The sequence below is a fragment of the Euprymna scolopes genome, chromosome 35 (genome assembly GCF_053919585.1).
Source record: "Euprymna scolopes isolate OS-2025 chromosome 35, ASM5391958v1, whole genome shotgun sequence".
NCBI classification, from domain to species: Eukaryota; Metazoa; Mollusca; class Cephalopoda; order Sepiida; family Sepiolidae; genus Euprymna; species Euprymna scolopes.
Genome location: NC_136516.1, coordinates 67,802,060 through 67,829,588, shown reverse-complemented (window position 1 = coordinate 67,829,588; position 27,529 = coordinate 67,802,060). Strand labels below are relative to the sequence as shown.

General features: G+C 34.1%; 1 protein-coding gene across 2 annotated transcripts in view; it reads right to left on the bottom strand.

The window, feature by feature from the left end:
• The window catches only part of LOC145259892 (syntaxin-16-like), a 55,978-nt gene that overhangs the window by 13,386 nt on the left and 15,063 nt on the right, over window positions 1-27,529 (bottom strand). For both annotated transcript variants that reach the window (XM_080117788.1, XM_080117786.1), the window contains exons 2-4: window positions 22,192-22,286; window positions 8,272-8,324; window positions 140-246 (exon numbers count right to left, since the gene is read on the bottom strand). In XM_080117788.1, the coding sequence (XP_079973914.1) occupies window positions 140-246; window positions 8,272-8,324; window positions 22,192-22,286 (255 nt within the window). The remainder of the gene's footprint in view (window positions 1-139; window positions 247-8,271; window positions 8,325-22,191; window positions 22,287-27,529) is intronic.

Sequence of the window (27,529 nt, the reverse complement as noted above, 5' to 3'; positions counted from 1 at the left end):
TATTTGAGTTAGATATAAGAAAAATTGTAACCTTTTCATTTTTAGTGTATGAAATCTAAAAATTTTGACTAAAAAAGAAAAGATTAGAATATAAAAGGCGATGGAGATCTTTCGCTGTTGAAGGACAAATTTTTCTGACCTGTGTAATTTCCTGTGTTTGAATTTCAATGGCATGTTCTTCATCAATGCTATCGTCCATTGTTGGAAGGTTAAGATGTTTATTTTGAAGTGTGGCTAGCTCTTTCACTGAAATTGAAGAAAAAAAAACACATTAATTCAAGAAATCTTATTGGAAAGACCAATCCTGTAATTTCATTGTTACAAATGTTATTTTTCCCCCAATTAAATGCTTATAATGTCTTTACTTTTGAACAGATTGTTATGAACATTTACAATATGATTGGAAATAATTTGTTATTAATATTATTTAAGCTAAAAATAATGTTTTGTATGTCGCTGTTTAATTATCTATATATCTATAAAAGTGAACGTTTCTGTGTGTATGTGTCTGTGTGTGTACATTTTCTTACACAATAACTCTGTCAATTTTCAGTCTACAGACTCGAAATTTGATATACAGGGTACTGAGATTTGGGAAAATCTTTGTAATCCATTTTCGACCAGAAATTTGGCTGTTAAGGGGTCAAAGTTCAACGATTTGACTCTTGAGAACTCTACCAAACTCCTCCAACAATTTTGAGTCTAAACACTTGAAATTTTAGATATAGGTTCCTTGGACATGGATCTAACTTAATAACTTGATTTGAGCCCAAAACAATAAATGTTAAGAGGTCATGATAGAGGTCAAATTTTTAAATTTTTAAAAATTTTTTTAAATTTGACCTCTGCGGTCTCTACCAAATTATTCAGACAATTTCTGGTCTAAACATTTGAAATTTTACATAAAGGGTATTCAGAGATAGGGCAATTGGTTTGGGTCGAAAATTTTTAGTTACCCATATATAAATGTATGTATGTATGTTTGCATATCTGCCTAAAACTTTTGACAGAGGCGACGGATTTTTACAAGATCACTATCGTTTTAAAGTTTGACCTTTCAGACGACAAATATCGAAAAATTGGTTAAAAATATTAATATCTTCATCTTCAACTAGACACTTTTCTACGGGGGGGGGGGGGGGGGGGGGTTTCGCCGATATTTTTGAAAGTCATCCTCTCCTTTCGATTGTCTAGCCTTAATTAAAACCTATGTCACTTCCGGTTTGGTGGTGGTTGTAACAGCAAAGACGTCAGGTTTTTTCCCCATTCTTTTCCTCCTTCAGGGTACGAGTTCGAGCCTGCCTTCCTACTACCACTTTATATTATTAAAAAAAAATTTTTTTTTTGCTCAACACACACATCCAAACACCCGGGCAACGCCGGGCTGAAATGCTAGTATAATAATAAAAACAAAATAGGTTTACCTGTTAAACATAATGAAACATCTAAAATGGTGAGTTTAATAGTAATACAATTTATGCAAATTACATTAATTAAAAACACGGCCATAGAAACAGTTACTGAAATAATTATTATAATCCAGATGTAAATACCAGGAAAACTAGTAAAAGTTATTTCTCCTCAACTATGATACTTTAAAGATATTTAAATTATAATTGGGATCTAATTTATAAAATTGCTTAATGTAAATCTATGTATATACAACGATGTAGTTTTATGTCATATGCAGGAGAAATTCTATTTAACCCAAAGATAAAATCTGTGCCAGAATGGGCCTGGGAGTAATGTCAACCAACTTAACATACCCGAGTTTTAAAAAATTTAAAAGAAAATCAAATTTGTTATTTGAAAATTTTAAGACTCTTAACTATTGTTGTGACATACTACTTTGGTGATTTGCCAACCCAGTTGAAAAATCAGGGTTTTTTTTTTTTTTTTTTTTTTTTTTTACAAAGGCATCACCACATTATCAAGGCCCAGAGGCCACTCAAGGATAAGGGTTAAAGAGTGTACAGTAGAAGTTGGTCAATATAGTAATCATTAGTAATGAAAATTTGGTAAATTTAATAACTTATATGGAACGGCTCATCAAGAACTTATTTACTTTAGACTTGAACAAAACCATATTGTAGTCAGCCGGAAAGCAGGAAAACGGAAGACAATTCCACAGGCGTGCAGTTCTAAGAAAGAAGCTTTGTTCATGGAATCTACGTTTAGGTTTAGGCACAGATAAAGAGTGGGGGAAATTATTGATAGTGTTTACAGCTAGACGAGTGTTTCTTGTGAAAGTTTGGCGAGGGGGGACCATAGATTGAAGCTCAGTTGAACACTTTCCATGAAAATAACGATACATCAGAGACAAACTCGCAACATCTCTTCTGTGAGATAGAGGTTGCAAGGAGGAGAAAAGGACATCTCCTACGAGGCTACGAAGTCTATTTTGAACTCTATCAAGGCAGGACAAGTTCTTTCTAGCAGCTCCTGCCCAGATGTGGCAACAGTATTCCATCCTTGGACGTACCTGGCTCTTATATAGATAGAGAATAGCATCAGCAGTGAGATATCTACTGGATCGATAGAAAGATCCCACCATTTTTCCAGCGGCCTTGGCAACAGATTTGATATACGTGTTCCATTTAAGATCAGGAGTAATGGTCAAGCCCAGAAGCTTGTCAAAACTTGAGGCCTCCTGAAGACGAGAGCCATTCATTTCAATTGATGACAAATGTGGATTAGAATGTTGATGATGTAAAGAGAGAAGCTTGGTTTTAGATGCATTAAAAGTAACCAGCCACTCCTTTCCCCATTGTACTACGTGCTCAAGATCAGAGGAGAGAGAATTGGAGAGAACTTGCTCGTTTACTGTCTTAGATGTGGTACCATAAATGGTAGTGTCGTCAGCATAAATGTCTACAAATGATGTAAGGATATGATTTGGAAGATCATTAATGTAGATCAGGAAAAGAGTTGGGCCCAGGATGGATCCCTGAGGGACACCGGCATTAATATTGTGAGCTTCTGATTTTTGCCCCTCAACTACTACTCTTATGAATCTATCAGAAAGAAATGATTTAATAATTGAGAAGACTTTTCCAGCTATACCATAGCTAGCGATCTTATGAAGTAAACCTTTATGCCATACCCTATCAAAGGCTTTAGATATGTCAAGAGCAATTGCCCTAGAAAGATTGCCACCGTCGAGAGATTTGCTAATCCTATGCGATATAACTGTAAGGACATCTGCTGTAGATCTAGCAGAACGGAAACCATATTGAGTGTCACTAAGAAGGTTATTTTTGTTGAGATGGTTTAGAAGTAACAATATATAAAGACAGTGTTTGTTGGTTTGTGTGTTATAAAAATTGATATACCAACAGAACATTCAAATAAGTTTCAATAAACATTACATTCTTCACAAAAAAATTAACACACCATTGAAATTATTTTTTAATTTCGTCTGCAGTCAAAAGAAGCAATTATCAGTTAGATTTATAAAATAACTGAAAATATATAAAAACATAAATAAACGAAATTCGTACTTTAAAAATACTTTTTTTTTCATAAAATTAAATAAAAAATATCTCAGTGAAGAATGTAGTTAAAACATTCTAATTATTTGTATTTTTAAGATTTAATTTGTTTTTACAAGTGTCCATAAGAACAAATATTTGTTCTTAAAGGAAGACATCATCGCACTTTTTATTATTTGACTTCATATTGCAAGTCTTGTTTTTATCTTTTCTTACAAAACCAAAATTGTAAACATGGCTATATTTTAAATTATTTCTGAGCAGCAATATATTTTCATATGGGCAACGTCAGCAGTATATACACACACACGTTTTATATATATATATATATATATATATATATATATATATATATATATATATATATATATATAGTGACGCCAAAAAGAAAGTCTGTACATCATTTTTTTCAAAAACTGCAAATTTAAGCTAAATTGAATGAATTTAAAAAACCTACACCTCATTTGATTCACCTTTTATTCCTTTATAATTTTTACCTGTTCGTATTTGACTTTTAATTGAACTTATTATTCACGTCAATTTAAAATAATTAACTTCAAACCGAAAAGGCAAAAATAAACTCCGCAGCAACAAATGAGCTTAAAACTAGCTTAAAATATACAACAAAGCATCTTCAATCATAATTGATATTGTTCAAGGTTATATAACGTAACATTTAGTCCATATGTTTATTATATACGTCAGGAGCTCATTAATCTCCACCTTTCTGGTTTATCCAATCAAGAAATCAGCCGCAGATTGAAATGTGATGTGAAAATGGTATGAAAGACTGTGCAAAAGCACCAAAACACCGGCAGTGTTTGTGATGCCCCTAAATCTGGTCGTCCTAGAGTTACTTCTTACAGGGAAGGCAATGCTAGCAAGATCCGCAGTCTTAGAAATAGATTTGAAACACCGCCCCAAATCCAACAAAAAAAATGCTCTCTTTCTACAGTTAAAAACAGTTTGAAGGAATTTAATTTGCGAGACTGCGTTGCAAGACGCAAGCCAATGATTTCTGTAAAGAACAGAAAATGTTGTCTGGACTTCATCAGATGCAATGAAGATCATGACCCTCCATATTGGTTGAAAGTGATTTTTAGCTATGAAAGCAAGTTCAATAGGCAGTGATGGTAGGCAATATGTCCGGAGAAAGGATAAAGAATTTAATTCTAGATGCACATTTTCAACGTTGTAAAGTGGTGGAGGTTCAGTTTTGGTGTGCCAATCAGTGCCAATGGTTCAGGGCCTATAGTTCACTTGCAATGTCGAATTAATTCGACCAAGTACATTAATATGTTGACTGAGCATTTTCTACTCTAGTTTGGCTGAAATTTGGATGATAATCGCATCTTCATGCAGGATAATGCTCCCATTCACATAGCTGACAATGTCAAGAGGTTCTTTGAAGAGCATGATGTTCCATGTTTGGATTGGCCTGCACAATCTCCACACCTCAATCCTATTGTAAACGTATGGTATTACATCAGGCAACAGCTACACAATGATAAAATTTCAAATCTGGAAAAACTAAACTTTGGACAAAAATTAAGGAGAAGTGAGATACCCTTTCACCGGAGTATTACTGCAGTCTAATTCAAGGAATGCCCAAAAGACTGCAGGCTGTCAAATTACAGAAGGGTTATGCTACTAAATATTAACTAGTTCATTGTGTTCCTGTTGTATCTGTGTTGCATTAATGTTTTAAAGTTACATTTAAATAACAATTTTCCACTGTTTGGAGTTTCTTTTTGCCTTCTCGATTTGAAGTTATTCTTTTTAATAGACGTAAACATTAACACACTTCAATCAAAAGTCAAATATGAACAGATAAAATTATAGAGGAATAAAAAGCAAATCAAATGAACTATAAGTTGTTTAAACAGTTATATTCAATTTAGCTTAAATTGCAGTTTTTGAAAACATTACAAGTGCAGACTTTCTTCTTTGGTGCCACTGTGTGTATATATATATATAAAGCTGAATGTCTGTGTGTGTGTGTATCTGGTCACGAATAGGCTCCTATATGGTCGACTATTTTAAAAAACTGATTACATATAATGATAGATGTATCGAGACATAGGAATGGGTATGTTTGATCTGGCAGAACGGTGGTTCATTAAAATTGTAGGGTCTGCTTTCGTGCCTGGTCCACAAAGTATGGAAATAAAAAATTAAAAAAAAAAACGTTTACAAGTGTTTTTGATATAGATGTACATAAGAATACTTTGATAAGTATGTTTTAACTTAAATAGGGATGGTATAATAAAATTGTGGGGTCTGCGTTCATGCCTGGCCTCCATAGAATGGAAATATGCACAAACTTTAATAAAGATACTAGGTATATATACTTTGATAATTATGTTTCAGTTTGAAGAAATATGGTATAATAAAATTATGGGGTGTTTGTTCGCGCCTGACCTCCAAAGAATGGAAATATGTCACAAAGTTTAACAAGGTTTTTTAATATAGATCCACAAAATATTGTGATAAGTGTTTCAGTGTGAACAGGTAGGGTATAATAAATTATAGGGTTTATCTATTTTATTTTTACTTTCATCATATTTTGCTTTAGTTTTGATACCCCCAAATTCAACCCAAATTTACAACCCTTCCTTTTCATAGCCTATCATACTTTCATAAATCAGAGTCCATTTTTTGTCAGCTGTTTTTGAACCCAGTCAACGACAGGCACTTTTGTTAGTATATATATATATATATATATATATATATTGGGTTAAGCATATTGAGGAATTAAATAACCAACTGCCACTAGTATATAATGCAATGATCTTTGTGTAAACAAATGAGCTTAAGCGCTTGAACAATGTTTGATCATAGTAATTTCACATACCCATCTTAGCAGTAGCCAAATAGCATCATGGTTAGAAGCACCGACTCTTGCCTAGGCGGTCAAGTTTCAATTCAAGCTGGAGGTAGTTGCTTGTCTAGCTGCACTGAAGAGCTGTGATACAGTGAAACAATGTCTGTCGATTACATATACATACACACACACACACATATATATATATATATATATATATATATATATATATATATACTGGCAGAAGTACCCGTCGTTGACTGGGTTCAAAAACAGCTGACAGAAAATGGAATCTGATTTATGAAAGTATGAAAGGTTATGAAAAGAAAGGGTTGTAATGAGATAGCTTCGAATTTGGGGGTATCAAAACTAAAGCAAAATATGATGAAAGTAAAAATAAAATAGATAAACCCTATAATTTATTATACCATACCTGTTCACACTGAAACACTTATCACAATATTCTGTGGATCTATATTAAAAAAACTTGTTAAACTTTGTGACATATTTCCGTTCTATGGAGGTCAGGTGCGAACGAACACCCCCATAATTTTATTATACCATATTTCTTCAAACTGAAACATAATTATGGTTGGTTGGTTGTTTTGTTTTACGGCATAACCCTTTTCAGGTTATTTAATGCCGAATCTGGTGATTTTGAAGAACGATTTTTTAATATAGTATATTTGTTTTTTAAGTCGTATTCTATTTAACCCATAGTTGGGACCCTAAGAGGTGCTACCACTCCGGTCAGAGTGGACCTGGGAGCAATGGCAATTAAAGGGTGGCTCCACACTCCCTAAGGCCTGCAAGCTTGGGCCTCACCATCGGATATAGTTTAAGGTCATATCCAGGACCGAAAAATAATTATCAAAGTATACTTACGCAGATAGATATGAAAAGTCTTTATTAAAGTTTGTGCCTATTTCCATTCTATGGAGGCCAGGCACGAACACAGACCCCACAATTTTATTATACCATCCCTATTTAAGTTAAAACATACATATCAAAGTATTCTTATGTACATCTATAGCAAAAACACTTGTAAACGTTTTTTTTTAATCTTTAAATTTTTTATTTCCATACTTTGTGGACCAGGCGCGAACGCAGACCCCACAATTTCAATGAACCACTGTTCTGCCAGATCAAACATATCCATTCCTGTGCCTTGATACATCTTCTATCATTATATGCAATCAGTTTTTTAAAATAGTCAACCATATAGGAGCCTATTCGTGACCACACACACATAGACATTCAGGTTTATATTATAGATATAGATAGATAGATAGATAGATAGATATGTATATATTCAAAGTCGTAATGCAAATATTAAAAATATAATATTAGCCTTTAACAATCCGTATTGCTGCAAATAAAGCCAACAAAAAATTTTCTTGCTGGATTTTGTCATTTGATTATAGTTGAATTCATGGACATCATTTTAATATCCTTTTTTTTTAATATAATTTTCAATTTTTGTTCTAATAAGCAATTTTCTACTTTTATTTTATTAGTTTTTTTTCTTTTGAAGAAAAAGAATTTTTTCAACTCTATAGAATGAGGGAATAATCTTTTATATTTGTTGTTTTTGAATAATAAATTTTGTAAATTTTTATTTTGCATCATTTAATTCATATGTGTGTGTGTGTGAGTGGGAGGTACCACTTTTATCATGTCAGCCAATACTAATTATTGCATTGTTGAGTCATTGGAGACCAAGCTGATCCTCCTCTCACACACACACACACCAGATTCATGTGGTTTCGACATAACATCACCTTACAAGGGTTAACATTTCATTTACACCAACAACCAACTGTTTAAATATGAAGTGATTAAAAAAATCCCTAAATAAAAAGAGTTTTCTTTCATATATTTTTGATATGTGCAGAAAATTACAGGTTGATTAACGCTGATCTTTACCTGATAATTGATAAATAAATGACTACTTACTTTTTTGTTTTATCCTGGAGATTTCATACTGTACTTCTTCCACACCATCGACCCTGAATAAATAGAATCAGAAATATAAAGAATCACATGAAATCTGGCTACACAATAGCAATAAGTCAATTACTTTCAATTGCTGATCCATGGTGCCCTTTTAGATGGTTCGCAGAACACATGCAGTATACATTATTATTACTACTACTATCATCTTTATTATCATATTGAACGAGTAGAGGCACTTGGTATTGTAGTAAAACATGTAATATGTAAATTTGTTAACAGTACAAAACATTCAAACCATTAAATATTCATGGGCATGTCTATTAGTTATTAAAGGTATATTTGTTTAAGTATATCTAAATATGAAACATTACTGACAAGAGATCACAAAGAGTTCAAACGTTTGACATCTGTAAATTTTAGAAGCTAAAATTTGTGAGCAACAACAAGTCCGTAACATCTGATCAGATATGATGTCAGAGACGCAATAGTAACAATGGTGTGTGCCATTTTTCTTGCCAGTCTTGGTAGAAACTTGAATGTAACACGTTTTTAAGCAATGAGCTTAAAATAAGTTTCTTTTTCTTTTCCACCTTTTTTGACCTTGCAGCTTACTGGACAATGATGGCGAATAAATCATTCATCATCTAAGATCTTCTTACTGAATTAATTGAATAATTTAAGAAACATGTCTGATACCATGTTTTTTAGAGCTTATGATATACCCTCAGTCTTTGGAGGTACACACACACATACACACACACAGATGATGACACCAGCAAGAAGACACGGAATAATTTTGAGTTGATTGATGTATTAATGATTGAACTAAATCATGACAGTATCAACTTGGAGACAACATCTGGAATATATGACAAACAATTCTTTTCTTTTTATAATAATTTTTTTTTAATATCACTAATTCTGAAAATTCAAGGACTCGGATTGAATAATAATTACATCATTGGATTTTATATAAAATCATATTCCCAAAAAGATTTTTGTTAGAAATAAAATAATGTAAAATGACATCTTTATAGTTTATGGATGTTTAGCACAAACACAAACAATATAATATTGTAAAAATAAAATGAATACAACCATTTGATTTCTTAGGTTTTATTTGACAAAACTTGTGTTTGATCTTAATATATGGTCTACTTTTCAATTGCATCCTCACTGAAAGAAACAGAGGCATCACATGTATAGTAAAGTTGATATAAACAGAAAAATGAAATGCAAATTAAGACAATGTAATGTTAATCTGCACAATCTGAACATTTATGTACATTGATTTTTTCATTGATCCAAACGAAAAAAGTAAAATCAATTAATGGGATTGAAAATGAATTTTTTTTCATAAAATTGGGAAAATGAAACATGAACTAGATTTCTTTTTATTAAGTTTTTGTTTAGGATGCTATTCCAGTCACTGAAATAGGGGAAAATCTCACCTTATTTCATGTATTAAATTTTATTGAATATTCCCAATATTTCAGCCAATGTAATCTGTAACCTTCTTTACGTGTATCTTGTAAAATTCGGGAATCTTTCTGTTGAACTCGGGAATCTGCACAGAATTTCAAATAGAAACCTTTATTTAATCCATGGTGATAACATTCTCTCATTCTATCAGCCATGATCACATAGAAATCTTAAGTAATTCTCAATTGTATCACCCACACTGAAGAGTTTCAATTAGAACTAAAGTTTACCTAGTAAGCAAGGACCATGGAGGTTGAAGATTCATAGGAGATACTAAAAATAAAATGTCCAATTATTTAAGACTTCTACGTTTGTCATGGCTGATGGAACAAGAGCATGCTACCCCTATAGATTAAATAAAGGATTCTGTTTGAGATTGCTTGTAGATTCCCAAATTCAACAGAGATTCCCAAATTCAGCAAGATACACCTGAAGAAGGTCAGAGGTTACATTGTTCAAAACGTAAAAATAATACTAAAGATTTGAACAGTAGTTTGAATAATCCAAATAATATAAATCAAATTTTGTTTATAGATTGTTCACTTTTAATGTGGAAATGTAGATTTGTTTAATAGAGCAGAAATAAATTAATACAAAACCATCTATACTATTTCATAGTGTCTGATTATGCAATTAAAACAAAGTCCTATACCAAGATAAAAAAAAAAAAAACTTTTCTCAAGTAAAATGTTAATTTTGAATCCAATGGTCTTATTAATTTTGAAGTAGTGGATTTTACAATATTACCAGGTCTTCATTCAAGCTTCAGAAAAATTACTTTTTTTTATACAAATGAGTCACCACTTAAACGACCATGTTGTAGTCAGCTGAGAAGCAGTGTTGTGGTATTGTGTTCCACAGACAGGAAGTTCTTAGAAACTCTGTTCAAAGAAGTTTTATTTGGTTTTATGTACACAGAGGAAGAAAGAAAAGTTCTTTGCAAAGGTGACAGAAGAGGAGTTCTTATTCAGGAGGAAACCAGAGATAGGGGCTCACCCAGCATGGAAATAATGATAGAGTAGAGAAAGATTAACAACTTCTCTTCTCCCACTACATTGCAAAGTCGATTTTGTACTTTGTCAGGGCAGGAAAGAATGCTCTAAGCAGCACCTCCTCAGATGTGGCAGCACTAATCTTTCTTAGGATACGTTTGCTTCTTATACAGGTAGATGATCTCATCAGGAGTCAGGTCCTTTCTAGAGTGATAGCATAATCCAAGCATTTCTCCGGCCATCTTAACAAATTTGATGCAAATCTTCCATGTCAGGTCTGTAGTGAAAGGCAGTCCTTTGGGTTCGCAGTGCAATGGATAAAGTATTAGGTAAAATTAAATTCTAAGTAACACACTTTTGAAGGTTGAAAGTTCAATCCTCAGTGTGGGCGATACTAACAATAAAATTATGAATTACTTAAGACTTCTACCCGATAATGGTTGATGGAATAAAAACATGCTATTTTCGTGAATTAAATAAAGAGTTCCGTTCGGAATTCACTGCAGATTCCAGAATTTTACAAGATACACACGAAGAAGGTCGGCGGTTACATCGGCCAAAACATTGTGGAAATAAAACTCAGGATGAGAACAGTCGTTCAGATAATAAATTATCAATCCTCATATCAAAAGATTCAGAAACATGAAATATAGATGTTATGATAAGCTAAAAATACAATTTACATTTGAAAATTTTAAATGTGTAAAATTCATAATATACAAGCAAAGGGATTTATGGATGAAATTATTTTTATAAAACTGTTGGTACTTCTGATTAAAAGAATATATTTCCTTTTATTTGAAAATGTACTTTGAAAAAAAACAATGGTAATTTTTTACGATTACATCCATTGAATTTTTAGAAACCCATTCTTAACATGAAAAGGGAGGAATTTTTGTTAACTATTCTGCATCTTCACTGAAATTTGTCGAAGCATAAAAAAGGAAAACGGTTGTCGCAGAATCTCTTTTTCATTTTTTGCTAAAATATGATAGTATGAAAGTAAAATTCTAAAACAACTGTTTGATATGAAACTCATTTGTACTTTTTGTTCATAAAGGATTCCATGTTAATACTTTGTAAATTTCAAGTAATTTAAACATGTACATCAGAGGTCAGCAACCTCCAGCCCATGAGTCACATCCAGCCTGCGAGTGAACTTTGTCCAGCCCGCCTGGATATGATCTAAATATAGGCAAACCAAACCAAAGTGACAGCTGGAGGTCTGAATTTATCATGTCAAAATAAAATTAAAAATCCTTCTATTTACCTGGAAATTACTATACTTTTTGTTCTTTTTCTGTTCCAGAAATCTTTTTTGTCTGAACAAAAAACAAGCCCATGGAAACTAAGGCAAGAAAAGTGGATTTAGAGTGCTGAACTTTTAACGATGCCTGAGCAAATAACTATTTTTTCATTGAGCATTTCACTAAATGTGTTTGCTTAATTTGTCAAGAAACCATTGCCGTGAAGAAAGTTTCAAATATTAAATCGCGTCATGAAACTCACCATAATCATAACAAGGCATATTGAAGAGCTGGTAGCAAATGTCAGAAGTGACTTGGACGGCATTTTAAACAATCTGGAGTATTATTTCATTGCTATCGATGAAACCACAGATAAGATATTTGTCAACTTGCAGTGTTCGTGAAGGGTGTAACACGAACATTTGATATTGTGGAACAATTTGTGAAATTGATTCCTATGAAAGACACGAGCACTGAAGCAGATATTTTGCAAAGCATAATAAAAGGCATTACTGAAAAGAATGTGGATTTATCAAAGCTTTCTGGAGTAATCACAGGTGGAGCACCTGCAATGGTTGAAGAGAAAAAGAGCTTTGTTGCATTGCTGCAGATGAAATAATAATCAAACTTCACTGCATTATTCATTAAGAAACTGTGTGCAAAATCACTGAATTTTGAGGACATCATGGCAGTGATTATGAAAACAGTGAATCACTGCCAGTTTCAAGAATTCCTGAAACAAATCGAAGCAGAGTATGGTAATCATAGATATTTTTCAAATGTTTGATGGTTTACCCGTGGAAAAATGCTAGAACTAGTATATGCATTGAGAGAAGAGATTTCATGTTTTTAGAGAGCAAAGAACAAGATAATTCTCACTTTCAAGATCCACAATAGGTTGTCAAGTTAATTTTTTTTAGTGGACAACATGACCCAGATGAACACTCTGAATCTTGAGCTTAAAGGAAAGAAAACGGTTGTCTTTGAGATGTTTGATTAAATTACTACTTTTGAGAAAAAGCTTCGACTGTGGGAATCAAAGCTTCAAAAAAGAAACTACTCTCATTTCCCAAGTCTCCAAAATCAGAAGAGAGATACAATACCAGACATTTTTGTGAGCTCTATTAGGAATCTAAGAAGCGAATTTTCCTCTCGTTTTGCTGACTTCCAGAAATATAGAATTCTGTTTGAGTTATTTTGTACTCCTTACAAGCAGATCTGCAGAAGAATATCAGGTGGAGTTAATTGTCTTACAGTACAGACTCGTGATATCTTGTTCCACAAATAGGATGTTTTAGGGAAAAAAGTTTGTTCATTGAAGTTCTGTTTGGTTTTTGGCATAGAAAGAGAAAAAAATTATTTGCTGTGGTTGTAGCTAGACGAGTACTTGCTGTGAATATTTTACAGGGATTGGAGCTTAGTAAAGCACCCACCATGGACACAATGCTTGGATCAGCACCCACCATGGACACAATGCTTGGATCAGCACCCACCATGGACACAATGCTTGGATCAGCACCCACCATGGACACAATGCTTGGATCAGCACCCACCATGGACACAATGCTTGGATCAGCACCCACCATGGACACAATGCTTGGATCAGCACCCACCATGGACACAATGCTTGGATCAGCACCCACCATGGACTTAATGCTTGGATCAGCACCCACCATGGACATAATGCTTGGATCAGCACCCACCATGGGCACAATGCTTGGATCAGCACCCACCATGGACACAATGCTTGGATCAGCACCCACCATGGACATAATGCTTGGATCAGCATCCACCATGGACACAATGCTTGGATCAGCACCCACCATGGACACAATGCTTGGATCAGCACCCACCATGGACACAATGCTTGGATCAGCACCCACCATGGACATAATGCTTGGATCAGCACCCACCATGGACATAATGCTTGGATCAGCACCCACCATGGACATAATGCTTGGATCAGCACCCACCATGGACATAATGCTTGGATCAGCACCCACCATGGACATAATGCTTGGATCAGCACCCACCATGGACATAATGCTTGGATCAGCACCCACCATGGACATAATGCTTGGATCAGCACCCACCATGGACATAATGCTTGGATCAGCATCCACCATGGACATAATGCTTGGATCAGCACCCACCATGGACATAATGCTTGGATCAGCATCCACCATGGACATAATGCTTGGATCAGCACCCACCATGGACATAATGCTTGGATCAGCACCCACCATGGACATAATGCTTGGATCAGCATCCACCATGGACATAATGCTTGGATCAGCACCCACCATGGACATAATGCTTGGATCAGCATCCACCATGGACATAATGCTTGGATCAGCACCCACCATGGACATAATGCTTGGATCAGCACCCACCATGGACATAATGCTTGGATCAGCACCCACCATGGACATAATGCTTGGATCAGCACCCACCATGGACATAATGCTTGGATCAGCACCCACCATGAACATAATGCTTGGATCAGCATCCACAATGGACATAATGCTTGGATCAGCACCCACCATGGACATAATGCTTGGATCAGCACCCACCATGGACATAATGCTTGGATCAGCACCCACCATGGACATAATGCTTGGATCAGCATCCACCATGGACATAATGCTTGGATCAGCACCCACCATGGACATAATGCTTGGATCAGCATCCACCATGGACATAATGCTTGGATCAGCATCCACCATGGACATAATGCTTGGATCAGCATCCACCATGGACATAATGCTACAATAGAGACTAGCAAAATCTTTTCTGCATGAAAAAGGCTGTTAATGACAAGAAGAAATAATTTCTGACTTGATTGTGAAAGCGATTTTAGACTCAATCAAGGGAAGAAAGAGTTCTGTGAATGGCATTTCTCTTAGATATGATGATAGTTCTTCATCTTTGGATGGATCTAGCGTTTATACAGTAGAAGATTGTGTCACACGTGAAGTACTTTCTCAATTAATAGAATGATGCAACCATTTTTCTAGCAACTTGAAGAACAGATTTCATGTAAGTCTTCTATTTCAGGTCTTGAATGAAAGTCAATCCCAGAACTTTATCAAAAGGAGATTTTTTGAAGAGAGAGCCATTGATTTCGACTGGGGAGAAGTAAGATCTAATCATTAGTGGTTAAAGAAGGGAAATCTGGTTTTAGAAGCATTAAAAGTAACTAGCTACTCCCCTGCATTGTACCATATGCTGGAAGAGAGTGAGTGAGTGAGTGAGTGTATTTGTTTAACGGCATTTCAACCTCTAAGAGTCATTTAATGCCAAAAAAGTTTTGTTGGTATAATAGATTTTCAGTTTCTTGTAAAAATTTTTTAAGTTTCTTGAAAAAGTTTATCTTTTGAAGCAAGATGTTTTAGGTTTTCTGAAAAATTGTTTTAGTTGTAAGAGATTTGTTTTTCTAAACTGAATTTTACTTGTTTGCTTTATAGGAGTTTGAATACATTTGTTTCTTTTAAATAGTTTATGATTTGTTGGGGTTCCACTTCCTGGAACACTTTTCTAATGTTTGTTGTTTTAAAATATTTCTTCTGAGTGTGTTTGTGTTTTCTACATTCTGTCAGTAGATGTTTAATTGTTAGTTGTTGATTGCAGAGTGTGCAATTTGGTGTTTCCTCTGCTTTGATTAGGTAGGAATGAGTTAATTTTGTATGTCCGATTCTTATTCGGTTTAGTACAATTTCTTCTCTTCTTCCTTTAAAAATTTTTTGTTTTTCGTTTTTAATTATTGGTTGATGTTCATGCAATTTGTTTGCAGTGCATTTGTTCCATTCTTCTTGCCACATGTTTTCTATATATTCGTTGATTTTTCTTTTTAGGTCTGTGTGTGGTATTTTAATTTTTTCCATTTGGTGGTTTGTGGCTTCTTTAGCCAGTTTGTCTGCTTTTTCATTTCCTGGGATGCCGACATGACTTGGTATCCAGGCTATTATAATTTTTTTATTGTTTTTTTCGGTTATTTCATTGTATTCTTGTATAATTTCTGTGATAAAAGGATGTTTAGATTTTACTTCAAGGGCCATGATACAGGATAGGGAGTCTGTATATATTATGGCTTTTTGTTCGTTGATGTCTTTGATGTGTTTGAGAGCTATTTTGATGGCCTGCAGTTCGGCTGTATATATTGAAGCCTCGTTGGGCAGTCTTATTTGATATTGATTTTGTCCATCTGTGCATGCTGCGCTTGTTCTGTTTATAGTTTTAGACCCATCGGTGTATATTTCTATGTATTCTGCATATTTTTCTCTTAGTTCTCCAAAGTTGCTTCTGTTTGTTATATTATTTGTAATGTTTTTCTTGTAAGTAGTAAGTGTTATGTCGGTTTCTGGTTTGTGTAATGTCCATGGGGGTCTGTCGTTTGTTTTCTGAGTAATTATATTGTCGGGGTTTTCATTGATTTGATGTATTATTTCTTTAATTCTGTGTCCAAAGGAGGGTATACTTTTTGGTTTCCTTGAATAAGAGTTTGTACATTGTAAGTTGAAGGTAGTTTTGTATGTTGGGTTTTCGGGGTTGGTTTGTAGTTTTGTTGCGTATTGTAACGCTAGTTTTTTCCATCTTAAGTGCAGGGGTAGTTCTTGGGCTTCTACATGAAGGCTTTCCATTGGAGAAGTTCGGTAGGCTCCCAGGCTGAGTCTTAAACTTTGGTTCTGTATTGTTAGTAGTTTGTTTTTGTAGGATTTGTAAGTAGAGCTGTATATGGCACAACCATAATCCAGTTTGGATCTGATATGTGAGCGATATATTTTGAGCATTGTAGCTTGATCTGCTCCCCAATCTAGTTTTGATACTATTTTTAAGATATTTATTGCTTTTAAGCATTTTTGTTTTAATTTGTTAATGTGCTCCTTGAAGTTTAGTTTGTTGTCTAAAATGATCCCTAGAAATTTGGTGTGTTGTACTACTGGTATTGGTTGTCCATCTAGTTTGAGCTGTGGGTCAAGGTGGTATTTTCGTTTCCTACAAAAGTGGATACATGTGGTTTTGCTTTTGGACATTTTAAATCCATTTTGGTTAACCCAAAGGTCTATTTTGTTAAGGCAATGTTGCATTTGTCTTTCAATAGTTGGCATATTTGGTGATGAGTAAGTTATTGAAAAGTCATCAACAAATAGTGTTTTTTCGAATCCCATGTTAACATTTTCGATTATACTGTTGATTTTAATTAGAAAAAGGGTGGCAGATAGTACGCTACCCTGTGGTACCCCTGTTTCTTGTGTGTGTTGATCTGATGTTGTATTTCCTAAGCATACTTTAAATGTTCTGTGGGATAGGAATTCTTGGATAAATTTTGCTAGGTTTCCTCTGATTCCCATATTATGAATATCTTTCAAGATTCCATATCTCCACGTGGTGTCATACGCCTTTTCGATATCAAAAAAGATTGAGACCACGTGGTGGTTTCTTATTAGACCGTTACGAATATATGTTTCTAGCCGAATAAGTTGGTCATTAGTACCTTGATTTTGTCTAAATCCACTTTGGTGCGTAGAAATGAGGTTATATTTTTCTAAATGCCACATTAGTCTTGTATTGACCATCCTTTCTGTTGTTTTGCATATACAGCTTGTTAAGGCGATAGGACGATAATTGGTAGGGTTGGAGTGATCTTTTCCTGCTTTAGGAATTGGGATGATATTGGAGTCGAGCCAGTGTTTTGGAAAATTGTTAGTCCACCATATTTTGTTAATTATCTGTAAGAGAATGTTGAGAGATGTGTCTGGCATGTGTTTTAGAAATTGATAGTGGATGTCGTCTGGACCAGTAGCTGTATCTTTACTTTTATGAATTGCATTTTTTAGTTCTGTTATAGTGAAAGAGGTGTTATAGTATTCTTTGTTATTGGATGTGAAATTGAGTTTTTCTTTTTCTGCGTTGTTTTTGTATTTTTGGAATTTGGGGGAGTAGTGGTTTGATGATGAGTTTTGGCTGAATTCATTTGCGATTATGTTTGCTATTTCTTTTTTGTCTATAGTTTGTCTACCATTTGGTGTATTTATATTATTTATTGGTGTTCCAAGTTTTTTTCCAGTTATTTTTCTTATTATTTCCCATGTTTTTTTTGATGGCGTGTTGTTGTTCAATTTGGAAATATAGTTTTGCCAGGTTTCTTTTTTGCTTTTTTTTATAATATAGCGTGCTTTTGCTCGTGCTTGTAGGTATTTTTGAAGGTTGGGTTTTGTAGGATGTTGTTTGAAGTGTTTTAGCATTTTTTTCCTGTTGGTTATTGCTTGCTTACATTCTATTGTGAACCATGGCGTTGATTTTGGGTGTGGTTTGGTGGAAGATTTTGGGATTGTCTTGGTTGCTATTTCGTTTAGTGTATTGGTGAAAGCTAACATAGGATCTGGTTTGTTAACTATTTCTTGATTAATTAGATTTGTGCAAAGTTTGCTAAATTCAGTCCAGTTAGCTTTATTAATTTGCCATTTTGGTTTTGATTCTTCTGTTGTAGGTTCTTGGGTTTTGAGAAAAATTGGGAAGTGATCGCTGCCACACTGGTCGTTATGTACCTCCCATTGGAAGTCCATAAATATTGTGGGGGAGCATAGTGTTAGGTCGATAGCTGATGTCGTTCCTGTGCCTGGGTGAAGGTATGTGTGTGTTTTGTCATTAAATATAGTTACTTCAGGTGATTCCAGTAATGATTCAATGGTTTTCCCATTTTGATTAATATTCTCACTTCCCCACATTTTGTTATGGGCGTTGAAGTCCCCCATTAATATAAAAGGTATGGGGAGTTGTGTTATAAGATCTTCAATTTCGGTTTTGTTTAGTTTATGTTTAGGTGGAATGTATATTGAACAAATGGTTATTGGTCGGTGAAGTGTAACTTTAATTGCTATTGTTTGAAGGTTTGTTTGGAGTTGTAATTTTATATGTGGTATCTGTTTTTTTATTATAATTGAAGTGCCACCTGTGGGTCGATTATCTGCTTGTGATCTGTTTGTTTGATTGTAGATGTGGTATCCTTTGAAGTTGATGGTGTCCGTTTCTTTTAGAAGAGTTTCCTGTAGGCCGATTATGCTGGGGTCATATTGTGCTATTATATGTTTGATTTCTTCGTAGTTTGGTTTTATGCCTCTGCAGTTCCACTGTATGATGTTTTTATTCATTTCCATAAGTTCGTTTAATTATTAATTTTTTTTCCTTTTTATTTTCTGTTTGGTTTTTGTTTAGGTTTTTATATCTATTATTCTATTGGTTTGTTGTGATTTGAGTGGTTTTTGCTTTGTGTTTACTTGAACTGCTTGGTTCCTCAGTCTCCATTTTCTCTTCCTGATCAGTTCTGTTTTTGGAGCTAGATTTTTTCCTGTGACTCTCGATTTCAATCAATTCAAATTTGTTTTCATTTTCGATTAATATTGTCTCTGTTTTTTGTTTACTTTGGTTTTTGGAAAGAGGATTTGTGTTTTCCCGTTCTGTTTCCATCTTTCCAGATATTGTGTTTTTATCTTCTGCTTTTGTCCTTGTACGTGATTTGGATCTTTCACGGTTTATTTGTGGTTTTTGCTGTTCGGGTTCTTTTTTGCTCTTTGGGACTTGTTTTAGGTCATTTGACTGAGTTTTCAAAGATACTGATATTTGTTTCTTGTTTTCGTTTTGGTTAGTTTTTAAAGTTTCAATTAAATTTTTGAGTTCGGAGATTAGTTTAAGTAGGTCTTGGTTTTGGGTTGTTTGGTTTGAAGTTTTTGTAATGTCTGCGTAAGTGTTTATTTTTTCTCGAGAGCTTGCTATTTTCCTTGCTTCAGGAAAGGGCACATTTTGTTTGTATTTTATTTCGGCTATTTCTTTTTCTTTTGTGTAGATTTTGCATATTTTAGAGTATGCTGGGTGTTTTTCTTGGCAATTTGGGCATTTTGTTTCGTTTGGGCATTCACTTTCAGTATGGTTAGGTTCTTTTAAGCCACATTTTCCACATACTTTCTGTCCTTTGCATGCTTCTCTGCTACGTCCATATTTATGACACTTATAACATCTCAGAGGGGCTGGTATATATTGTTCTACTTTTTCTATTGTGTATCCGATTTTTATTTCTTTGGGAATTTTTGGTGTATTGAAAGTTAGTATGTAGGTTTTTGTAGGTATGGTTTGACCATTCCTTTTTATGTTTATTCGGACGTGATCGATTACTCCCTGTTTTCTTAGGGCATTTTCTATTTCTTCTGCTGTAGCCAAGCTTAATTCATGGCTTTTTATAACACCTTTTGATGTGTTTAGTCTTTCGTGAGCATAACTTTTGCATTTATAGATATGGAATTTTTCCATCTCTAAGATGTTTTTTGCGTCTTTATAGTTGTCGACTGTGACAAGTAGATTGCCATTTTTCATTTTTTTTGCTGTTTTTGGGTTGCTGTTTTGAGACAGAATTTTTTCGATTAGGAATGGAGATAGATCGCTGATCTTTTTTCCTTCCAAGGTTTCGATTACTATGAATCTTGGATATTTTTCTTTATCAATTATTTCATAGTTATATTCTTGTTCACTGTCTGAGCTGGTTACGTCAGAGTGGGTTCTTTTCGATTTTGTAGTATTTTTTTGATTTCTGGGTTTTTTGTTTGGGTTTATTATATCCATAGAAGTTTGTTTAGATTTTCATCTCTCTTGCTCCCCACCCTCCTCGGAGCCCGAAATTGGGAGATGTAAGGGGGGAAACCCATTCGCCCTTTCATCCCAGGGATACAAAAGAGATATACTCAATTGATTGAGTTTGTTCCATCATTTCCTGTTTCCTCCTTTAGTTTCTTCTTTCCCAGTTTGATAGAAACGTTCGTTAGGGAGCAGTTGTGTGGTTTTTGTCTCATCAATTGATTGGCCCTTGCCATCGCCTTCTAACACTTAACTGGTTTGTCTATGTTTGTAGTAATGAAATGTATTATCTTTGGATTAAGTTTTTTTTTTTTTTTAATTTTATTTAGATGTTATAATCGACATTTTCAGTGTAAGTGTTAGGGCTTGACATGACTAGCCGATTGGTTGGATCGGGCCTCTCCAACCGCCCGTCTAGCCTAGTACAAGGCCAAAGTAGAGTGTTGCTACAGGTACCTTTATTTTCCCTAGGCATCGGTTGCTCAGCCACCAGGATCCTTTTCCTAGGCATCACGGGTTGCCACCCACGGCTAACAGGTAGCCCCGTTGAGGGACTTTTACCCTCTGCAGGGGGAACAGTCGGCGTATTTTAATGCCCTGCCGACAGGGTCAACCGGGAAGTAGAGAAGGAAAAAAGGAGGGGGGAAGGGGAGGGGGCTGTTGTTTTTATTTTGTTTTTGTAGAACATAATTAAGTTTTACAAAAGAGAATAGAAAACAAAAACAGAAATCGATGTAGGTGCGTTTCGTCTCAGGAAGCCAATAGGCAGCCTGATCTGGTAGCACCAGGCTGGAAGAGAGAGTCAAATAGATCATCAATGCACTTCAAAGTGCTGCCATAGGTAGCTGTATTGTCTACATAGACATCAATATATGAGCTCTGAATATGATTTGAAAGATCATTATTCCTAATATCTTTGACCTGTTTTAATGGATGATGTCATCCCTTTGTCATGTTAGTAACGATTTGCCCAGTTGCTTTCGACTGTTTAGTGACATCATCCATCCAAAATAACAAGCAATATACAGTTTCTATAGATATGTTGTCCGCCACATGTTTATCTGCTGTTTAATTTCTTAAACAAAAACAAAATGTTAATATCTGTATTTGTTATTCTCTAAATAATGCATAGAAATACATAGAATTTAGGTGCAAAATCAGGAAACAAAAACAATATTATATAAGAATACTGAATTCTATCAAAATTGCTCCAAAACAAGAGAAACGGCGAAGAAACTCATAAATTTGTTGTTATGAATTGCTCTGATGTTGAGTTATTTTTTTTTATATGAAAATGTTGATTTGAGTCCTGAAGTTCAGGGACTTTTGAACCACTTGAGATATTTGCATAAACAGGTTTGAACTCCGTTTGCTGAGCTCTTTATAACCAATGTGATGAAAGAAGAATAACCTAAAATAAATATTTTAAAAATCAAATAAGAATGCTTTCAGCCACTTAAGAATTTAAGATTGGGTTGATCTATTTTATAATGAAGTGAAATGACAATATTAGACGAGTATGAAAATAAGGTGCATGGATGAAAGGAAAGGATAATCCGACTTGAATGGCCTACCATTCTGGTGGCAATCGAGCTGCCTTTGTACTGTTGAGCCCCAACTCCAGATCCATCTGAGTGTTGGCCACAAGCGCCATGCGATCATCAGCAACCTGAAATAAAAATATGACATTTTCAAAATAATTTTATGATAAGCAAAACTAAAACTTTTTTTTTCTTTTTTTAAATGTGAAAAAAATTGGAGGAAACTAATTTTGGAAAATAGGTATAAATGGAATAAATAATATATTGAATTTAAAAGATAACAAAACTTTATATTTATTGTTTAGAATTTTAAAAAATATTAACATTCAAAGAAAAAGAATTTCGATATTAATAAAATTATGAGACAAAATCACCTGTGTGTGTGTGTGTGTGTGTGTGTGTGTGTGTGTGTGTGTGTGCGCGCGTGTGTGTTGCTCGCCTATATGTAATTTTGCTAAACAAATATTGAATTAATTTTTAATTTATTATTAATTGAATTTTTAATAAAATCCAAAAATAAAACAAGGGAAAACAAACAATTTTTTTAATCCTATTACGTAAAATCACACAATCGTAAAACCATTGATTATTTTTACAATTACTTTTTACCTTTTATTGTTTCTTTTATTTCTTGTATGATTCCTCGAAATCACCATCAACAAAAGCACCTCCATTCTAAACTCCTTGTAATTTCGATTTTCACATATTTTTTATTTATCACTCATCCACCGCACCAATTTGAACACCAGAAAATAAAACCTTAAACATTATGTATCCAAGAGTTTTGCTGCAATCGCATATGTAACTGAATAATGAGTCGAGGATAGAAAATGATAATTGATGAATTATACTGTATCGTCAGGGAAAGAATTTATGTCTCCCTAAAACCAACCTCTGCTCCACATCCAGGTGGTAAAAAAGTTAAAAGTAGAAGTGCTGAGGATCCTGAAATAGGATGCAACTTTTAATAAAGTTTGAATTATTTTTCTCTAAGCTTCTAACACCAGGTAAATTCTTTTTTTTTATTTGATTTACTAAGGAGTCACCAAATAGATTGTCAGTTGAATGATGAAGAATATTATGAAAGGATTGAAATTGATGAATGAAATGAACAAGATTTGATTACAATTAATGAGCAAGATATTTATAACAGGTATTTGTTGACATTGGATTTGAAGATGACTATGGTGCAATCTGCAGAGAAGTAGTACTTTGGTAATATGTTCCACAATGGGAAACTCTTGGAAAGAAACTCTGTTCATTGATTTTCTATTTGATGTTAGCTACAGTGGAAAAAAAGGAACACATTTTGCAGTTATGATAAAAAGACGAGTTTTTGCTGTGAATGTCTTACAAGAAGAATCCAGAGATTGAAGCATCTTGCATCCGTAGGATTAAAAAAGAATGTGTTTGATATAGCAGCTGATTTAACTGATCAGTTTACAATTTGCATAGACAACTACATACCCTCCAAAATATTGCGACAGAAACTGATAAACTTGATATACTCCTGAATGTGCTGTTGCTATTGCACACAGAAACTACTTCAATTTCTTTAAACGTAATAGATGTTTTAAAACTATAGAACTGCCAGTAATCACTGCAAAAGGATTATAGAAAACGCAAAAGTGTCGTATGCTCCGTCAATCAAGTCCAAAATAGAAGAACAGTGGCTTAGTTCCCATAAGTTTTGGTGAATAAAAAACAAGGTCCTAAATAGATGCATGTCCTCTATCCAAACCATTATCAACAGTCCTGAGGTGATTTCGTCAGCATCTGACAAAGTCAAACTCTTTGCAAAGTACTTTGAAGCAAACTCAACCCTATGCAATAAGCATCTCCTACCCACCCCCAAATTTCCTCCCAAGACTAAAAATAATGAGTAACATCAACATATCTATTCATGATATTGCCACACTCATCAAGAATCTTGATGTCAGCAAAGCAACTGGTCTTGACAATATTTCAGTTATAAAACTAAAAAGCTGCATCCAGAACTAGCACCCATTCTTGCAAAGCTGTTCAATCAATACATAAAGCAGAAATACTTCCCAACATCTTGGAAAACCTCATTAGTTTGCCCAACATTTAAAAATGGTGGAGATCGATCTTTTGCATCTCAATATAGACCAATTAGTCTTTTGCGTGTCATAAGTTGCTTGAATTTGTGTTAAATAGAGAAATTATCAACCATCTCAGCAAAAACAACTCAGTGATATGCTGATGATGTATTGACTATAATTTCACATAGAATCAGGAAATCAATGAGGATTTCCTCTCAAGAGCAATATTTTTTGACATATCAAAAGCATTTGATACGGTTAGGAAAAAAGGTCTACATCACAAGATTTCCAGCTGTGGAATATCTGGAATTATCTTCTCAATCACTGAATCTTTTCTTGCTGATAGGTTTTTACAAGTAGTCTTCAATGGGCAAAAGTTTGAAGCTCAAAGTATTAATGCTGGGACGCCTCAAGGATCCATCCTGGGTCATATTTTTTCTTTATCTTCATTAATGATCTCCCAAATCACATTCTAAGTTATTTTTTCAACATATACACAGATGATACTACGATCTATGGCAACACTTCAAAGACCAATGATCAAGATCTCTCATTCTCTTTCCTCAAACCTTGAGCATGTGGTGCAATGGGGTAAAAAGTGGTTAATTTTAACGCATCCAAAACCAATATTTTATCTTTTCACCATAAACGCTCTGATCTCGTCTGAAAGCTCTCTATTTTGACACACTTCTGGGTCTGACCTTTACTCCCAGCATGTAATGGAAGGCTTACATCAAATCTGTTGCCAACACTGCTAGTAAAATGGTTGCATCATTTTACCGCTCTAAAAAGTATCTAACTCCTGACATAATCCTCTACCTATATAAGAGCCAAATATGGCCTAAAATGGAGTAATGTTGCGATAGCTGGGCTGGAGTTGCTCAGTGCATCCTACCCTGCCTTGACAAAGTTCAAAACTGGCTTTGAAACCTAGTAGGTGATTTTTTCTTCCCTGCAACCTCTTTCTCATAGAAGAGACATTGCAAGCCTGTTTCTGCTTTATTGTTATTTTCATGGCAAGTGCTTGTCTGAGCTTCAATCTATGTCCCCTCCCCACTGCCAAATTTTCACAAAAAGTACTCTAACTACACCCACTATAAACAATTTCACCCCACTCTCTATCTGTGCGTAAATCTAAATACAAATTCATGAACAAAGTTCTTAGAACTGATTAGACGGCATCGAGAGGCAGACGATCGATTTCTAGTATTTTAAAATTGTTGAATTTTTGTTTGGAAAAAAGTTCATTTTAAAGGCTTAACAGCAATTCACAATTAATTTACTAAGTGATCGTTTATTAAGTTTCTGTCACTTTCACCCACTCTCACTGTATGTTGTTTGACTCATCCACTTGCTTTTATTCTATAAAATCTCTTTGATTTTTTTCTATTTTTCTGTCACTCTTCCTGTCTTTTGTTTAATAATAGTTGGAAGTAAGAAAGAAAGGAAAGAATAAAAAAAATTGGAATAGTCCATTATAAGCAATGAGAATACCATAACTTGTAAAGAAAGAAAGACGGGCTAATTTTTGATTTTGTTTCATATTTTTATATTCAACTGGCTTTGCAAACGCACTTTTTGCTAATTCAAACAATGTAACCCAAACTCAATAAGTGACCAAGGTTATATTCTTTTCTTATATATATATATATATATATATATATCTTCTTTTTGCTCGTCTGTCGAAATTATCAATCAGTTCGGCGTCAGGGGTTTGTGGGTCCTGAGATGGCTGATGAGGCCAATCCAATATATATATATACATACCTACATATTAGCAAAGTGCGGGATTTTGCTCTACACTCAAGCACCCACTTTGTGGGTACCCTTGTAATATATAGATGTAAAAGTCACACCAAATCTTTGACCATAACCTTGACTTTGAAAAATGGTGTGCACCATCCATAGGGCAGAGAGCATCATGATGTCAGGTTTGGTCATGATCAGTTCAGTGGTGTGGGCTGTAGGAGAGTATATATACATACGCTATGACCTTGACCTTTACCTTGGAAAATGGTGTGCACCATCCAGAGGTGGGGGACCATCATCATGCCAGGTTTAGTCATGATCGGTTCAGTTGTGTGGGTTGTAGGAAAGCTGTACATTCAGACACACACATGCAAACGCTACTATTTTATATATATAGATGGTGTGCACCACCCCTAGGTGGCGAACTGTCATCATGCCAAGTTTGATCATGATCAGTTCAGTGGTGGGGGCTGTAGGAGAGTTGTACACACAGACACGCACAAATGTGACTACTTTATATATATATATATATTATATAATTTAAAGGAGATTAGAACAATAGTCTAAAGAGCAGAGTGTATTTTAATGTAATAGTAAAATTACTAATTTAATTAAAATACAGGAAAAGAAAAAGTGCTCGTTGTAATTTAGATATATAATAAGCTCGATAGGTAAATATCCTAAATTTAATATTTAGTAATGTGATTGATAATTTAAAAATCAAATTATAATTAAATTAAAAATCCGTTTCATAAGAAGGAACAACAACAAAATCAAAATGATTTTGTTGTTGTTCCTTCATCATTTTGATTTTGTTGTTGTTCCTTCTTATGAAACGGATTTTAAATTTAATTATAATTTGATTTTTAAATTATCAATCACATTACTAAATATATATATATATATATATATATATATATAGCATTGGAAATTATTTAAATAGTACAAAATTTATTTTGCTCAGTTTTTACACAATTATGTAATCCTTCCAGATGTAAACTTGGATTAACATATTCTCTAAACTGTTTCATTTATAATTTTGAATGCCATCAGAGTGACCCCCAACCATTGTTATATGTATTTTTTCAGTTGACTACTTTTCCATATGATCAGTCAAATATTTGACAACTTTTAAATAATAACTAATGAACTCTAATTTATTAGAGCATATATAATTTGGTATACGTATTATACCTTTGTTATTTGATCACACCTGTTGTTGTTCAATGAAACGGATTACAAAAGCTGACATTTACATGAATTAAGTGGTTTTGTTTGGATTATTTGGTCTACTGTTCTTATTTTGAATAGTATTCTCACATTTCGGTGAATGTACCTACAGCCTTCATCAAATGTATATTGTTGAATTCAAGAATTCTTATGTCAAACTCAGGAATGTGTATGGAATTTTGAACACTCAACCTTCAACCTCCAGAAAAATGTCATTTAAAACTGATTATTATTGAGCACATATCAGTTATGCTACAGGTCCTTAACACATTTTCAATCCTCATCTCAAAAATTCAGAAACATAGCATCACTTACAACTGAACTATGCC